Source organism: Penicillium cosmopolitanum (genome assembly GCF_028827165.1).
Source record: "Penicillium cosmopolitanum strain IBT 29677 chromosome Unknown utg000009l:1.0-9042332.0:1.0-9050551.0, whole genome shotgun sequence".
In the NCBI taxonomy this organism is placed as follows: Eukaryota; Fungi; Ascomycota; class Eurotiomycetes; order Eurotiales; family Aspergillaceae; genus Penicillium; species Penicillium cosmopolitanum.
This window is the reverse complement of record NW_026622679.1, coordinates 131,993-149,583: the sequence shown is the minus strand read 5'-3', so window position 1 is coordinate 149,583 and position 17,591 is coordinate 131,993. Positions and strand designations below refer to the sequence as shown.

At 47.4% G+C, this 17,591-nt stretch overlaps 7 protein-coding genes across 7 annotated transcripts; 2 read left to right on the top strand and 5 right to left on the bottom strand.

The window, feature by feature from the left end:
- Window positions 1–61: 61 nt before the first annotated feature.
- On the top strand, window positions 62–1,315 carry N7509_008214 (uncharacterized protein; the record flags this gene model as incomplete). The annotated part of the gene is made up of 2 exons (XM_056632851.1): window positions 62–936; window positions 1,012–1,315. 2 exons carry the CDS (start codon window positions 62–64, stop codon window positions 1,313–1,315), a joined length of 1,179 nt encoding a protein of 392 aa, XP_056483471.1.
- A 1,792-nt stretch (window positions 1,316–3,107) lies between these two features.
- On the bottom strand, window positions 3,108–3,562 carry N7509_008213 (uncharacterized protein; the record flags this gene model as incomplete). The annotated part of the gene is made up of 2 exons (XM_056632850.1): window positions 3,108–3,432; window positions 3,501–3,562. The coding sequence occupies 2 exons, from the start codon at window positions 3,560–3,562 to the stop codon at window positions 3,108–3,110; spliced, it is 387 nt and encodes a 128-aa protein (XP_056483470.1).
- A 2-nt stretch (window positions 3,563–3,564) lies between these two features.
- On the bottom strand, window positions 3,565–4,514 carry N7509_008212 (uncharacterized protein; the record flags this gene model as incomplete). The annotated part of the gene is made up of 4 exons (XM_056632849.1): window positions 3,565–3,975; window positions 4,039–4,113; window positions 4,251–4,270; window positions 4,331–4,514. The coding sequence occupies 4 exons, from the start codon at window positions 4,512–4,514 to the stop codon at window positions 3,565–3,567; spliced, it is 690 nt and encodes a 229-aa protein (XP_056483469.1).
- A 1,766-nt stretch (window positions 4,515–6,280) lies between these two features.
- Window positions 6,281–7,849, bottom strand: N7509_008211 (uncharacterized protein; the record flags this gene model as incomplete). The annotated part of the gene is made up of 4 exons (XM_056632848.1): window positions 6,281–6,321; window positions 6,379–6,754; window positions 6,812–6,892; window positions 6,965–7,849. The coding sequence occupies 4 exons, from the start codon at window positions 7,847–7,849 to the stop codon at window positions 6,281–6,283; spliced, it is 1,383 nt and encodes a 460-aa protein (XP_056483468.1).
- A 1,800-nt stretch (window positions 7,850–9,649) lies between these two features.
- On the bottom strand, window positions 9,650–9,960 carry N7509_008210 (snoaL-like domain-containing protein; the record flags this gene model as incomplete). The annotated part of the gene is made up of 2 exons (XM_056632847.1): window positions 9,650–9,703; window positions 9,775–9,960. 2 exons carry the CDS (start codon window positions 9,958–9,960, stop codon window positions 9,650–9,652), a joined length of 240 nt encoding a protein of 79 aa, XP_056483467.1.
- Window positions 9,961–11,844: 1,884 nt separating this feature from the next.
- N7509_008209 (uncharacterized protein) lies at window positions 11,845–12,304 on the bottom strand (the record flags this gene model as incomplete). The annotated part of the gene is made up of 2 exons (XM_056632846.1): window positions 11,845–12,080; window positions 12,133–12,304. The coding sequence occupies 2 exons, from the start codon at window positions 12,302–12,304 to the stop codon at window positions 11,845–11,847; spliced, it is 408 nt and encodes a 135-aa protein (XP_056483466.1).
- Window positions 12,305–16,111: 3,807 nt separating this feature from the next.
- On the top strand, window positions 16,112–17,380 carry N7509_008208 (uncharacterized protein; the record flags this gene model as incomplete). The annotated part of the gene is made up of 1 exon (XM_056632845.1): window positions 16,112–17,380. One exon carries the CDS (start codon window positions 16,112–16,114, stop codon window positions 17,378–17,380), a length of 1,269 nt encoding a protein of 422 aa, XP_056483465.1.
- Between the last annotated feature and the right edge of the window lie 211 nt (window positions 17,381–17,591).

Genomic DNA, 17,591 nt, shown 5'->3' with positions numbered 1-17,591 from the left:
TCATTTAAATTTCCAGTTTACAGACCAAGATCCTATTCGTAGGGGACTGGTATTCGGCGTCATGAAAGGACTTCCTTACTTCTTTTTTTGGGCATACGTTGCTTCTGCTTGCTCAAACTTTACGCACCCGGGGCTTCTCCACACCTCTCAAGACTTTGATCGTATCCGGGAGAAAGTGAACGAGGGGGCTGAGCCCTGGCTGGAGGGTTGGAACAAACTTCTCGACAGTCCGTATTCCGATCCTTCCTACAAACCAAACCCAGCATCTATCATCTACCGAGGCTACGACAGCACCCATGCTGAGAACTATGCCCAATTATACCAAGATGTTGCAGCGGCCTATGTGCTTGCTATTCGGTGGTTTGTGACGGAAAATAGTACCTACGCAGACGCCGCTGTCGGTATCCTTGATGCGTGGTCCGCGAACCTTACTGAGATTAGTGGTACCGTGGATTTATATCTTGCGGTCGGAATTTATGGCTACGAATTTTGTCAGGCTGCTGAAATCATGCGTACTTATACCGGATGGAAGCATTTCAATCGATTCGCCAAAATGATGCTGCGCGTCTTCTACCCAGCAATTAATCAATGGTTTGTGGGCCATGAAAACTGGGGCTCCTGGGGTGGAGGTGTGTACCCTGGCTGGGATTTGTCCCAGATCGCTGCCGCAGTTTCGATTGGAGTTCTCGCCGACAATGAAACCATATATCAACAAGGCCTGAACTGGTTCCTTAACGGAACTGGGAATGGACAGATCAATAATGCGGTTCCATATACCTATTGGTATGATAATCAAGTACTGGGTCAGCCAATGGAGACTGGCCGGGATCAAGGCCATACCATGCTGGATATTGCGCTCTTCGCGGCGATAGGTCAAATGACCTATAACCAAGGAGATGATCTGTTCGCTCACAATGATAGCATCATTTTGTCTGCGTATGTTTTCCATTCTAACTTTACTGCAATTTATAATCCACTCAGATGTTCCTTCTTGCTAACAAAACTTTTCAGCGCTGAGTACGAAGCTAGATACAATCTCGGCTATGATGTTCCGTACAAGGCATACGGCAACGAGTACTTGGGCTTACCAACCATCAGCAACTCCAGTCGCGGTAACATCCGTCCAACTTGGGAATTGCTTTACAACCACTATGGGGTTATCAAAGGTCTGAACACCACATGGACGAAGAAATATAGAGACTTGGTCGTGGAGAACGGAGGGGGATCTGAAGGAGGCTCCGGTGATTACGGTTCGGACAGTGGTGGTTACGATCAGCTAGGATGGGGAACTCTGCTCTATACCCTCGAGGGTTAAGGACTCAACAGAGAAATAGTCGTGCATCGGTCCGATTGACTGGCTCCCGTGGCGTTAATCAAGCATTTTAGTGTCCTCAAAATTGGCCAGAATTCTATGTACCAAGATATTGCTCTGTCTCTTTCTGTAAACTCCAGTCCTCACCAAAGTAGAATTGCACTGCAGGGAAGAGCGAAAAATATCTTGCAGTGTCTTAGACGATCCCTAGGTGGCCTGCAATACTAACAACGTCATAGGAATGACAAGCGCGTGCACAAGCGTACTCGCCCACTGAAAAACTTCGTTGATTTTTCTGTAGGGTCGAGGAAATTGGGCCGGATGTCCTTATCCTCGAGCTCAGAAGGAAAGGGAGTTGTGATCTGGAGCGATAGTAGTGTCGCTTTCCGAAAAATTCCTGCATTGCATGAGGCATCCAACTCCCAAGCAGCCCATAGTACAGTTTAATGTCCTTAGTCAGGAAATAATCTGGGATTTTATCGTCTACATGGTGTAGTCCCATAGCAATGCAGATCTGCATCATAACGCCACTGAGAAAATACATATTGGCCACCGCCGGGTTGGTGGTAGTGTAAGAAACTAGAAGTATCAAGACCTGGAGACCGGCAAAGTTATTGGTTTAAACCTCGGGCAAATAGCTGGTTGCATGGTAACACAATCTAAAAGCTATTCCAATTGCTCGCTCCTGATTGGAGTGAGCTGCCGTAGAAAGAGATAATGCTATCCCGAGACTGATCACACGGTTTGATATGGGCTCGCCGTCTCACCCCTTTCGTCACATTCTCCAGGCTGGTGAAAAACCGTTGCATGACATTCCCGAGTCTAAGGTTCGTAAAAGATAGGATAGAACGGGACTGTTCTCAAGACATAGTTCTCCAGTAGAAAGTCCGCCACCTTTACCGGAATTATCGGTTCCAACTGCATCGGCCACAGTCGTCCTCATGAGTTGAGCAGGTGGGGGACCAGATAATCCGGCAACTCTCTCCGCCGTGATGGTTCTTGTCAGGCTCTGATCGTCGCCTTAGTGTTTCGTAATTTGATCCTGCAACCACTTGACTAGACTCAAGGGAGTAGCGGCCGAGGAAGCCTTGGGCATGAAGTCTGGATCACTCCCAGTACAGGAAAGACCAGCATTCTTGCAAATTTGGCAAGGGAACGAACTTGTATCCAATTTTGATACGATGTGCGTGTCAGTTTCCATTTTGTCTCGGAAGCAACATGCAGTACTGTCTACTTACCTTTAGCTTTCGTTTCCTACACAGCGTTCAAGACTTTTATTTCCCTTCTGATTAAAACAACTCTTCCCATCACCTTTCACAGAACACTTTTGTTTTAGGTTCAGCTCCGTCCTATCCCCGATGCGGTATGCAGTTTGTGGTGGTTTGGTGATTGGTTTGTTGACACCCCTTGACCGTCTGTGACCAATCCGATTCCCACTCCGTAGGCCATTTCGACACTACAATACGTAATGCGCTAATTGATATTGCCTCCCTTCAACTTGATTATTCTTGATATTGGGAATGGCAGAGGTATCATTACCATCATAGGTCAGGCGTGAATGCGCATGCATCCATACAGGCCAAAGGATGAGGTAGCATATTACACAGAACCTATTTGCTGCTTTATTTTTTTCCTGGAAATCACTTCACTGTAATCAATAGAGCGATATCTGCAGCGCCGTACTAGAAAATATAAAAGCCTTGAAGGCCGGAGGCAAGTAGTAATGTGATAACAACGGTAACAACTATCTGCGCAGATGCTACCTGGAACATCGTTATTTCACAACCTCGAAACTTTATGACACTGTGATATTCTTGCTAATTCCATCGTAGTTGGTGGTATGTACCTCGGAGCGGAGACTGTAAATAGAGCTCTCACGACCGTCAGGACCAGCGGCAGTAGAAATTAGATGTGCTTGATCATTCTGACTGGGAAGAAAGAAGTTTTCGGGGACTGTATGGGCGGCAGTGCGACTGGAATTATTTTGCCAGCTCCCAAGTTCATGGTTCTTCAAATAGACACTATCAGAGGTTTTGCTCCTCGAGCTTTTGACTGAAGCGAAGAAATGATTCATCGCAGGTAGACAAGCACAGATTAGCCCGATACCTGCTTCTGCGTTCCTGTTGATACTCGATCAGCGATGCCTTCGCAAAATCATTCTAGCAAAGAGAGGCGCGAGTTTCCGTACCCAGTCAGAACACAGTGAATCCAGAACCAAGTCGTATTGTTCGTATTGCTTTCCTCCACCATGATCACAAGTCGCCAGATACTAAACCCCGTAGCAAGTCCCCAGCACCTAGAATCCCGACAACTCGCATCTTCTTGGCCCTTGTCATCTGGACCGACCAGATCATCGGAACTGGTAACAAAAGAATCCACAAATCGCCGGCGATACTGATGACTGAATCAGCAATGATGACCTTCCGCTGGTCAAGACATTTACCACCGTTAGAAGTGCCAAGCCAGTATATAGAGATAGGGTCACAGAAGAAGACCTTAATGAAAAATGCTGGGATGTAGTAGCACAGCATGATGCCGATGCTAATGTATATGACTTTAACTTTCTCACGATGGGGAGCAAAAATCCTCGCCATAACTGCTAGAAGGGCGAGCTTGATAACAAAAACCATCGGGACATAGATCAGAGTGGTCGCGTACGAGGCCTGGTTTTGATTTGCTTGTTGGTTCACTGGAATAGGAAAAAAAGGGCTGGAGATGATTCAAACCTTTTGAAACTTGACGAACTCAGTTTCGGTGACATCCCATGCATTGTATCCACCACCGTAGACATTGACTGAGTCCTAGTTAGCAGTGCCTGTAATGTTTTTGCCAGAAAATCAGATCCGCACGTATAAGCATGCTCGCGCAAAACCCTATGAATAACGCCTTCGAAGAGTCAGCCTTCGAAACCACCAGCAGAGCTCTCAAGAGTTCATACCCATCCAGCAATTGTCAAATCTGTCGAAGAAGATGGTTAAATCTGAAGCACATTAAATTTAGGACATAGGTATAACCCACAGTCTTCAATACTCAGGCTTCGGTGGTATTGGGCTTTGATCCATATCCGTATGGACACGAATATCGTAACGAGTATGATACACAACACTTGTGTTACAAGGTTCACTGTATGCAAAACACCTTTGGGGTGGGAAAAATCAGAGGAAAGCCCTACTGGTGGCGGGATGGCAGGTTGCTGTGTCATCCTTGGAGTCTTTGATGAGTCTTTGATTTCGTGAGGTCAAGTTTTCTGGTCGGTTGTTAATTCTCGAAAGGAGAGGCCAACATGATACTCAGGGTGAGCATTAAAGCCTTCGGCCACAACTAGCAATTGAGGGCTGCTAGAAGGCTAACACTAACAAGTTGAACCGAGACAGTGTGTCATAGGATATATCCAGGCACAATTCGCGTCTGGAGTCAAGACACGAGAACGAGAGTACGGGAGGATGCCAAAGAGACTCTCCCATGCTTATAGTGATCTTGTCAAGGAAAAGTGGACCCTATCATTATAGTGACTTATGATTAGTCGGTTAGTGACGATCTTTTCATATGTATCTTACATGTATTTGCGGGCGGCCGGCCAACGTTCATATGGTCACTTGGATATTCGGTTACACCGTCATGGTACAGCTCAACCTGCCCCTTTTCCACATTCTCTTCATTTGTCTTTTCTCCGATCAATCAATCTTTCATCTGATGATTCCGGTAGTTCTCATTCACCATCATGCATACTAGTTCATCTCTGACAGATCTTGACGATAACGACTACTTGGTACTGTACGCAGTATCTATTACAGTACGGAGTAAAAGAGAATAGTCCGCCTGGGAGAGGCCCCAAAAAGTCTAAGTGCATTTAAGTTTAGCGAAGGAATCACTAAACTAGCTGGTAGGGCTAGTTAAGTCTAGGTTCATCAAAAGAGAAGCGAAACGGGGCGATCGTAGGATTTTGCGCACGGAGTAGTGTCACGGATAATTGGGCGTTTATCCGAAGATTCACCGATTCACCACCATCGTGGATTTCGTATGGGGTGTTTCTTTTTTAGTAGCGTGTAACTTGGTTTACCTTGCGGTACACATTGACTGGGTGGCTCTACGCCACACCGCCACCTCCAATCAATCTGACCAGAGACCCACAGCGGGCTGAAAAGTTTATCATTAAAAGGGAAAAAGCTGGTTTTGCTCTTGATCTTCTTTGTCGGCCTCAGCGTCTGGGTCTCACCCGATGAGGCAAGTGATTGTGAACTTGGCTTAACATGCTTGGAAGTTCCCTTCGTGCCAACTAAGTACATTTCTCCAAATTTTGAGCATGAATGAATTTGATAATAGAAACGACGAAAAAGTGGGCTTATAAGAATGAAATATGGATCCCAGGACGAGACCTTTATTATGAATAATTCACATGGACTCCAACATCTATTCTGTCTGTAATACTCGTCTTGGCAAGGCCTTTGATGGATGGTGTCAGGATGAGGAATTTATGTAATGGCTAGTACTGAACATGTCCAAAAGAATCAGATGATTGATTGAAGGTCATTGAGATCGGTTAAGCGATCTCAGGGGTCTATATAATCGAACTATGGCGTGTTATGACACCATACTAGGGGGCATTGTGTGAACGATTAATAAGCCTATCCCGAAGGGTCCTAGTGGTATTTGATCGCTCCTTCATTTCGTCAGATGGTTATGAGACAGAGTTGAGGGGCGGGAGGCAGAGACAAAAGGATTAGGGGCGAAGGAATTGTAAGTTATGTCATATAATCTAGTTTCCTGCTACAGTGCCCTGCCAGCAAATCGGGTCTACCCTTGACAGATCCGCGAATGAAATCATCATCATCTGTAACAAATCCTTTCCCCTTTTCCTCCTGCATGCTCACCATAACTCAACCTAGCACGTCGCATTTTCTTAATTGCGAGGTCTCAGATCGGCTTATTAACAAGTCACTTTCTCCCATAAAGACCAGTTCATGGAGTTCAGGAGGAATTCGAGTAGTCGGCACAGGAGAATACCCCACCTATTGTAGACGTTAATAAATAGATGCTATCGTGTTCTGAGCCTCTCTCGCACATACCAATGGTTCCACTGGCGTAGGCCGCCTTGATAAGTAAAATGACGCAATAGGTGGCACCAACGAGAAAAAATATACCGAGAAGGACCATTCCAATATGAAAGAAAAACTTGACCTTTTGCGCAAGAGAGCCTTTCAAGTAGTGGCCATGGTCGTATAGCCAAAGTAATCCGGGAAGAGATATAGCAAGGGGAGCAAAGCATACAGATCCCACCAAAGCAATCAGATAGTTGAAGATAGGAATAGCCTCAGCGAGGAGGAAAGAGATTGCGCCTAGAACAACGGTACAGGCAAGCCAGGTCCCCCAATAGACTGCTGAGTTTGCCTGCAAATGACGTGTCTTGCCCAAAATCCTTACAAAGAGGTATTTAGCGCCAATCTAGATATCAGTTTTAGTTATGGAGCTCATATGAAGGGGACATAAGCAAATCCTTACATGAAGGTAGAGCTTGGCGCTGACGACCAGTCCTAGCAAACCAACACTATAGGATACTATCTTGATTGTTTGACCAGCGCTCTATATAGGGGCCTCATTAGTCCACAGTACAAATCTCACAGATTGGAGTTTGGGTAGGTGAGTATAATTTACCCCCAATGACGGGCTAGCCACCCATTGTCCACACCAACGATAGACAACTAGGCTGAAGGCAAGATACGATGCGGTGACTAGCACTATGCAAGGGTATAGTGCCTTCTTATAGTCTCTCGGGATTCGCATCTCTGAGATAATAGGGAGAAAGGCGCTCGTACCAGCGGAAGAGACGAAAATAGTGCTAGAGGTAACCATCGCAGATGCGAAACCTGGATTGTTGATAGCCACATAACCAAGGTCGTAGGGGCCGCTCTGGGGAGCAGCAGCCGGTCGATCTCGTGTAGTAACACCTATGACCACAATCAACACCGCAGCGTAGATAGAAATAAAGCCTGCATAAGTAAGCCAACCAATATAGGTGAGCCTACGGACTGAGGCCGTCGCAATTACTACTATCATCGCCACAAATGACCACCAGACTGTGCAAGCTGTATGGTGCGAGAGGGCGTTCAATGCTGTAGACACCCCGACGATTCCACTACCTGTGACGAGAACATAGCCGATGATGAATAAAAGGCCGGTAGTTTCTTTCCCAATAACGCCGCCAACCACCTCCGCCATATCCGCAATAGAGTGACAGTGAGGGCGACGCAAGCGAAAGTTGCCCAGTACCACAAAGGCATACGTATTGAATGCGCCCCAGGCGACGATACTGATCGCACCCCCAACAACACCGAGCGAGAGCAGCGCCGAAGGCAGCGACAGCACGCCTGTCGCGAAGAGAACTTTCACGAACAGAATGCACGCTTTGAACCAGCCCACATCGCGAAAGCTAAAACCTTCCGTAGTCTTCTTGAAGACTTCAAGCTCCTCAGCAGAATCTGAGGCTCCTGCGTTCTCCGCGTCCGTGGAAGTAAATACTATCTGCTCTTTGACTGTCATTTTAGGACAGACTGAGGACTTCAGAATCCTCAAGCTGAAAAAGAGGGAAATATAACCCTGTTTTGAGGCGGGGATCAACGAATGCAGGTGTGCAGATCCAAGGCACCAATTGAACCGAAATCCCAGTTTTTTGTTCATGAACTGGTTGAGCGGGCAGTATTCTATGCTTCTCGGATTTTCTCTGGATTTTAACTTTCCACTGTTTTTTGGCACTTTCTCGTCTCAATGCTCTGAAAGGTTCCCGGTGGTTCTCTCCCGTCGTCTCCGTGACTCGTGGGGCTCACTGTAAGCCGTGCCGGTATGCACTTGTATGGATCTCGATACACTCTACGAGTGATCCGTATTATAACAATACTATTGCACGGTACTCCACACCTTGCTCCACAGCTCAATTATTGGTTGTTGACTCCGCCTCATTACGATTAGCATGACATGGGTCGTCCCGTGACTCCACTTTTGTCCCATCAGAGCTCCCCGCCCTATTCCTGATATCAACAGACGATAAGACAACAGACGATAAGACGACAGCCTACAGTAAGGATGGGGGAAATGAAATTGGGCCGATTTCGTGTTCTCACAACCATTAGCATACGGTGATGCTCAACGAGCTTTAACGATATCTTTCTTACCACCCCACGGCGCGAATCCAGTAGGAATCCCGAAACAGTGTAGACTTATAATGAAGCATGAAAAATCGACCCCTTGTGATACAATATTCATTTCCAAAATTCAACCTCCAATTCGAAGTGTAGTATGCTACGATAGGGGATAGGATCTAGAAGGAGCAGTCGCATATGCCACCAAATTGAGTAGCATTAAAGATATCTGAGATAACCCCTGAGTAGAACCGTGTAAAGCACGCTTCCCGGATGTCCACTTTACCATACAAGGCTAGTGTGTCTCAGGGAGGATGAGAAGTTCCTAGGCCTGAGACAAAGATTGGAATTTTCTACGGAGTCGCTAAGACCACATTCTCCCCCGAGGTTGATCAGCAATTATCATAGACCATGACCAGAAAAATGCCTCGGAAAAATCGATAGAAAAAGTTCTTCGTTGGATGGATGAGTCAACGTTCGAAAATAGCAGGGGTGCTTCAGATATCCTCAGAATTCTAGCCTTACAGGTCAGTCGACTTGAAAGAAAGTTTCGCAACAATTCGCAAGCTGAGAAATACGTAATCATTTTAGGTCCCCCGCAGGGACCCGCAGGAGAGGGCTTTGTGAGGGGCCAGGGTAAATGAAACATACAAACACACAACGAACCTTGAGAGGTATTAAGGCCTGGAAAGTGTACTGTTTCAATCTGACGTCCGTGATCGCCATACCCCGGATGCTAATGCTGGCTCTACTGACTGCTCCAAGCGAGTGATCATGCGAAGAAGGTACTATTTTGCGCCCGTAGGGCAGAGAATCTCGGCACGAGGGAATCCCTTGTGATATGAGGCTGGTGCAGATCAGGAACAAAGCCGCATCATCGGATATAATTCCCGAGGTGTCTATAGGAAGAGTCATGTTGATTTCCAATTAACTTGATCTTCTCATTGTATGTATATAGCTTCACGTATTCCCTCTGAAATAAGAGATCAATCTTCCTTTGAACTACAATATCTCTCTTCCTTTGTGTGTAGTTCAGAATAAATATCCGTTTCGTTTGTTTTCGTTCCTCCGGCTTGCCCAGTACTCCCATGCAAAGACAGCGACAGCCATTATTTCAACGGGCTCCCCCCCACTCATCCAAATGACAACCCTTGTAAACCGCCCATCAGGCCCGACATCAAAAAAATTGCAGTTGCACATATCATTAATCGTCCCATCCGCCAGCGTTCCAGAATACCGCTGTTCCGTCGCGATGCGCCTATTCCCTGTATCGACAACGACTCCAATGATTTGGTGCGACAATGTCCTTGACGAATCCATGAACCGTACGAACATATCTCGGATCTCGGTAGCCCCATGTAGGGTGATGTGGTCCGTTTGCACGGTTAGCGTAGCGTCGGACGCGAAGAGGGCGAGTAAGCCGTTCAGGTCTTTGCGGTCTACGGCGGTGAAAAAGCGTTTTGGGAGGTCGGAAAGGTCATTGTATAATATGTTTTCGTTTTGGGGAGATGCCATGGTTATTTTGGTGTGTGAGTGACTTCGGATAGATCGCTATTAAACGGATAGTGCTTAGTTTTGGAGCACTTGTGAAGCGGTGGTGATTGAATACCCAAGTGCTGGACATTTGACGGCCTGTGGCTCGAGGCGCCAGGAGGAACTATTAATCCGAGCCGTACATCGCACTGCACAGTACAGTGATAAAATCAAAAGGTTACCGCTCTTACCGCCTACCGGAACGTATGGTAGAGAAAGTGTCGAACTCTGCACCCCAATTGCGGACAAGACCTCATAGGGTTGAGACATATAATGAGCCAGAGGAGTTGTATTTTAAGCATGCCGTTTTGTTAGTTGACAAGAAAGAATATGTTTGAGCGCACGATTTGTCAAGCCATTCTGGTGTAGTAAAACGGCGGGGATGCAAAGTGTTGTGATTGTTGTAGCTCAGAGGTATATTTTTGTTATTAATTATTCGGAGAAAAACATGAGGCTATATATATACAACGAGAAGATCAAGTTGATTTTCAATTAACTTGGTTCTTCGTATACATACTTCGGGATTAATTCCGATGGTTCGGCTTGGTTCGTGATCTGCACCAGCCTCATATCAGAACAAGAAGGTCTGTTAACCTCCCTCTAGCCTCGGGTTTCTCACTCGATGCTAATAGCTGTCACATGGACAGCTACTCATCCATCTCACAATTACAAAACAGGTCGAATAGAAAGAGGTGACTTTGAAGACGAATGAAATATGAAGATTGAAGAGGGTGGTAGCTCTGTTACACCCCCCAACTCGTCGACTTTCTTCTCATCTCAGTCAAGGCCCCTCGCGTTTGCAGTTCATCATGCATATAGCTCATCGTGTATGCAAAGTCCCATATCATTAAAATTGATCAAGGGTTAAAAAGGAGTGGTATGCAGAATTCTCCTCGAAAGTCGGTGTGAGAAACTCGGGCGGCCTTGAGTCACGCCGTTGCTGCTCACCCCTTTCCGTGAGGTATATGCGAGGCCCAGAGGTTTGACGTGGCCCCATCCTTCTAAACGACCTGACACAGCTATCGAGTGAGTATCAGAACCTACATCGTAGTAGCTCGCGAGACGTCCTCGGATATCGAGGTCCTTAACTGGAATGAAACATAAACTCTCTAGTATAACCTTGAGTATCTCGTCTAGAGAATCTACACGAGATTTTGTAATACGTGCTAAAAATGGACTTGATCGCTGCATCAGCTGGTTTGATTACTTGGACCAAATCCTTGATGTCTTAAAATTGAGGAACAGAATGGAGAATAATATTTTTCTTCAATGAGGAAATGCTTTGACCTCTGAGGTGTCAAAGATCTTACTGAGATCTATTGGAGCATTCCTGCATTGTATCTCTACCTTGCTTTTCCTGCACCATCCGAATGAAATGACCTGACACTGTAATGTATTACTGTCCTACATGATGTCGTAAAACACTTCATGCAGGGCCCGAAAAAACTGCGTATTGTCCGACTTCATTCATAGTATTGTCTTTACTGCTAGGTACTTTTCTTCTAGGCGGAATTCCCAGGGTATGGGCTACTGCGTTTGGGATGCTCTCTTTCACCTGTCAAGCTTACATGATAGGACAGCTGACAATATTTAGTTTCAGTTTGTAAATAGCTTGTACTATTTACGAGGTGATTATACGACCAATATATTGCATAATGTGCATTGGAGGGCTCGCTTCTTGCGAACCACTAGAATCTGTCTCTAACGGCTACCTGATCTCGAAATGAATTTGTTTGAGCAGCACTGCATCTAATTCATATCAAAGGTTTCCCTGTCGCTGTAAGCCCACACCGCATTCGGCTCGATGTTTCTCACAATAATAAAGTTGGAGAGTTGGATACGGATGGACGACAGTTGAGTATTTTCTCAATGTAGGGTTGAAGCACGGAGGACTTCTGGATCCACAGCCTCACACATGCTACCAACTTTGAGTCCATCGCTCATTGTACAGGCCGAAATGTTTCCTTGCTTGTTGAAGAAAGTGATCCGCCCAGTTTTCTCCAACAAGATCCATACCGCTGGCAGGCCTTTTGCCGTAGTGCATGCTTCGACCGAGACCATGGGAAGGTTCTGACTCTCGCCCTTGGTTTTTCCGCCTAGTTCTAATAGCCTGTTAGTCTCCTTATCATTTTTCTATTAGATTGAATTGCTCACTCGAACAGTCTTCTCCATTTGGCAGACTAAATGGTGTCGAATGTCCCGTGCAGCCGTGGTTATCATTCGACCATATCATGCACTGGCTACCAACATCGACAATGCTTAGAGTGCCAGCAATAGAGTGCTTTGCATAGAAAACAGCAAGTAGTGGAAAGATTAAGAGGCGCATACTGTCAGTTGCAATTACGATGGTGAGTGGAGAGGAAATTTGAAAGAATTGTTTTGCAAGGTACTGTTGGTAAAGGCCTTGCTCGTCAGAGATATCCGGTTGTGATGAGGAGATCGATTGAATTTATAGAGCAAATAGGAATTAAACCTCAGTAAAATATCTGCTTGCAGTACTATACTCAAATTTATTTTGGAAGGTGACAAATTTGAGCTCTAACAGGCAAAAATTTTGTTGAGGTAGTAGGGCTGAATTTGCAACCACTTGCAGGATGAAAAAACCAAAAGAATCACCAAAATTGGGGTTGAGTGTCCAATGGGTAGTAGAAGCTAGAAGTTCGGGCGCTTTCTGAAGTTGAATCACCTTTCTGAATCACCTTTCTGAGCGCCGAAGAGACAAGCGCGGTTGAGACAAGCGGAGAATTTCCCCTTCCCCAGTGATTAACGACACAGACATGCCCAATACGAACCATTACCCCGCTGATCACTATCCAATGAAGGCAGAGGCAGTATAAGCCACAGGTTCCTAGGAGCTCACAGCCAAATTCGGACCAGTTATTTCTACTTGAGTCTGTGTGGTGCCTGTGGGTCATTGACGGCGCCGATTTTTGCCCTGGCAGATATCATTGTATTCGTAGTATCCAATGATAGCATTAATCTCGACAACTCGCTAGATCCTAGGAGCCACCGCTGGGAACCAGCCAATCATTTCACGAAAGGTTTGTGCGCATGTGAGCCTTTCATGGTATTAATTGGCTCATATTACCTTGTATAGTACCCAACTTCCTTTGTCCACTATAATTCCAGGAGACTGACTGTGGGAATTGACTTACCAAAGACGAGGCTGATGGCAGACAAGTGTTCTGCGGAAGCCTAATCGATCTAACAACTCACACTACAAAAGAGGCTTTGTTGTGAGATGGGGATGGGGGCTGTGCGGATCTGTTCCGCACTGCACCATAGCTGGCATCTGCTTGGTGGTGTGTAGGCGTGGTAGATTGTCCCCGAAATACAAGGTAGACAATGAAGAATCCTGCGGTTTAGCTGCTAGGAAGCTAGGGTCGCAACATGGCATGACGTTTACCTATTTTTGATGAGGCATTCTGGGTAGTGTAACGGGCTCATCATCGGTGAGTGAAATGAAATGACATAACCTCGTCGCCTCACCCGTCGGATTAAAGGGCAGACTCACGGCGATGAATGGTTATCACCGTCGTCGGTTCTTTTCTGCGGCATCCTCATGACTGTTGAAACAATGCCAACAGCCAGAAAATATCTTTCATGTTCTTGATCACCAGGAACAAAATGCAATGTCTCTGAGAGCTGCTTTGCATCAATGATGAAATGTTGAGCCAGTGATCATTGAAGAGTAGTTTTTGTTTGAACCCTCACAATTCATAATGATGATCTCATTGACGCAGACTGGATGCCTGGCTGAATTGCTATAAATACCTGGTTTGCCACCAGCAGAACCGTCGTTCGCAAGCATTCCTTTGTCACTTCGGGTCGAATAATATAGGTCAATTCTCGTTTCCGTGGCTACTATTTGGTATGTTGACTTCGAAATCGTGCAACGAGATTGACTGACTTGTTGCATCGCACTAGCCTGGCTTTTCTCGACACAAGAGGTCCTCGAACAGCAAGTGAGTGTAGCTGCCCAGTCATTTGGAATCATGCTAACATGGAAAATGCTCGATATCAGCCCCGCCTCCGCTATTCATCTGAGAAGCCATTGAACGAACCTTCAGGATCAGGATCTGCAATGGTCCAAACTACGAGCACGGTGAGTTACAAGTTGCCTTCATAAGCTACCTGATAATGATTGAAGATAATTAGGTACCATCCTTTATACAGTCCCCTGCAGCGGACAGCAATAACCGACAACGTAAGTTCAAAGACTGCAGAAATTTTCAAGGCAGATATGATGTGCTGACGACCCTCTGTATAGAATGGCGAACTTTCTATCGCGAGGCGCTCATTGTCTTGTAAGTCCCCTAGTGCTTTTTCCCTGCCCATTCCCGACGCCCAGTAGTGCATTTTCAATCTCAAAATGATCGCTATCCGCTCGTGGCTCTTCGTTCTTCAGAAAGGACCGCTGATGATTCTTTTTCGTCATAGGGCGAGCTTCAATTTTACACTCGACCTGACCGAGCGATGTTCCCCCCTCGTCCTCGAAACTAAACCAGCTGCACCAGCCTGGTGGGCCAAGCCACTGAATCTCACTACGCTTGCGCCTTTGTTGTCTCTGAAGACGTGGTTGACACGGCCACTTCACCTGGCTTATTAGCGGGCCCAAGGCAGAAAGGCTTGATGCCCTCTGCTTAGCCATACGGTAAAATTCCAAAGTGTTTTCATTCGTCTCTTCGGCATTACCCTGTCCGGGCAAAGGTTGACAGTCAATGTATTAGTAACTCGCAATATTCTGACGGCTATGAACCTCCTGCCCCACGTCCAATCCGAAGGCTTGTCGGTGGCCATGAGCCGGCCTCACTGTTGACCGAGCGAGCCATCAGAGCATCCGCGACAACGAAGAGAAGCCGAGAATCGACGGCCACAGAAAAAGACAACTATTTCCCCGAGGAGCATCAATCAGGAAATTGAAACGAGCTATTGGCAATAGTCTAAAGGCCAGATATTTCAACCACTGAATCAGCTGAGCAAGTGATAAGACAGGCCGTGGCTTAGATCTACCCTAGATCCCTCGCCGCGAGAGCAGTCATTTTCAGGTCAGGTCGAAGTTTGTCGTAAAAAAATACCATGAATCTCTTGTCTAGGGGTGCTTTGCCCTGACACGGTTGAAGATTTGCCCAGAGCCGTGCATTGGCAGGTATGGCTTCATCCATTCCCCGTGGTGCAAAGTGATCCCAGGCCCTCGTGCACGTGGGATCGAGCTGACGCCTGTTACCTCGTCTCTAGCTTGCCTATGCTGATGCCCGACTATATCTACGGCAAGTTTCTACCACTCCTCAACCGCCAGACACCATGCTGACCTCGGATGGCAGTGAAACACAACCCTGGTTCGGCCTTTCCCACGAGTCCGGCCGGGGTGCTGTTCGCGACTGGTAACAAGGGATCTCATCTGGGGTATGAGCACGGTGAGTGGCGAACGACCACCTTGCGCCAGCTGCTGATAATCGGTGCTAGATCGAATGCTCCTCCCTCGATGTCATCACCGAACGCCATGAACTCATCAGCAGAAGCAGCCTCGTAAAGTAGGGCCACTCGATTGCCGCAACGGTTACAATTGCTCAATTATGACTCGAAAGATGCCAGGTCAGTTTGTGATAACTCGTGGATAAGACGTAATTGTTGACTTCGAAAGTAGCAGTCATATTTCTGTCAGTGGGAATGTCACGTGTGCCCGACGCGAGACGCTGCGACGCGTCAGTGCACGGCCTCGTCGCCTGTGGCAGACGTCTGAATACCCCCGGATGCTGCCATGGGTCGGCATGCTCAAGTGGCTATAGAAAGTGGGTTCATCATAATCACGAAGTGGCCAAGAGGTAAAAATCAACCGTAGAAAACACGAAATCACCCGGAAAAATCATGTTGTTTTATTAAGTGATGCTTCAATGGTCATATTATTGAGGGGAGTTGATTGTGTGTTATGTTGCATGTCTAAGATACAAGTGAAGTGAGAGGTAGGTGAATGTATGCACGTGATCCCAGCCTCTTATTATCTCAGCAACCGGGATATTCCAACACTCCCCCACCATCCCCAAGGGAAGTCAGAGGTTCATCTCTGTCTAAGATACAATTGAAGTGACAGGGCTATACACTACTGATCTCTACTACCGCTCGGCCCCACCAGATGGAGGTCGACGACCCCCCTGCGGCCGACCCTCGACCGGGAACTCCGCACCTCCTCGAATCCTCCGAACCTCCTTCGGACCCTGCCACGCCTACTCCCTTCCCTCGAAGCTCCCTGAAACGCAGAGCAGTCTCTCCACCGAGCAAGCCGCCTGCCACGGCGCTGGCAGCCTTTCCGGCCTCGACGCGCGCCCCTTCCGTCCGCCAGCAGGTCAGCGCAGCTGCGGACGACCAACTCCTCTTCTTGAGCGACTGGAAGCTAGCAACAACCTCCCTCGCCGGAGCGCTTGACTCGGTCATCTCCTCCCTACAGGGCCGCCCACGCGAGCTCGCAAGTGCACTCGCAGCAAAGTTCATCGCCCTAGCCCGCCGCGATGTACCACAGCAAGGCCCTCTAGGCCCTCTACCGCTCCCTGAGCACACGGCTCCCACTGCCCCCCAGCGAGCTCCTCAGATCCCGCGGGCCCAGTCTTGGGCCTCGATAGCCACCCCCGCGCCCGGCCAGGAAGCCTGGCAAACCACGGCACCAAAACAACGCGACCGAACCCGCCAGCGCCAGCGCCAGACGAAAGAAGCCGATCCCCGCATCTTCCTCCGACTCCCAAGCTCCTCTAGCTTCCGGGAGATTGGGCCCCATGGCGTCCGAGTCACACTACAAAGGCGGTCCAGAAGTTTGAAGACATCGCGCTATTTTTTTAGCGCGATTTGCGTCACCCCCCACCCATCTTCTTCAACTACCCCCTACACCACCAATATGCGTCGGTTTGGCACTGAAATAAGTGGGAATCGAAGGCCAGGGGGTGAGCTTTCATCTGAGGCCCGCGCAGCTATTATATACGCTCATGAATGTGGTGTATCGCCCACTAAAATGGCTGCTGAGTTCAACGTCGCACGCTCAAGTATATACTCTACAATCAAACGATTCCGAGAGCACCAAACGCTTAAATCACTGCCTCGTTCAGGTGCTCCTAAAGTCTATAGGTACTCTACTATCAAATACACCTGTTTACTTGCACGCCGTGAGCCTTGGCTAAGCCTTAGTGAGCTGAGCGCCCGTATACCCAGCCATCCATCTCGATCAACAATCAAGCGATTCCTACGTTCAAAATTCCTCCAGCGCTATCGAGCAAGACGTTGTATCCCAATTTCAAGAGAGAACGCCCGCAAAGAGTCCGATTTTGCCGAAATTGGAGGGCTGAACGCTACAATTCCCAACTACAAACCTTCATCTTTTCCGACGAATGCAGCGCTCAACGTATCCCTAATTTAAACGGCCAATACGTTACCCGGCTTAGAGGAGAAGCTTACCGGCAGGGAATGGTGCAAGTTAAGGTTCATGTGAAGGATATTTGTCAAATGGTTTGGGCTGGAATATGGCTCGGAGGGCGTACAAAACTTGTGATTATGGAGCGTGACTTTTCAGAAGGACAGCGAGGTCGCGGAGGGGGTTATACAACGAAATCCTACTTGAAAGCGCTTGA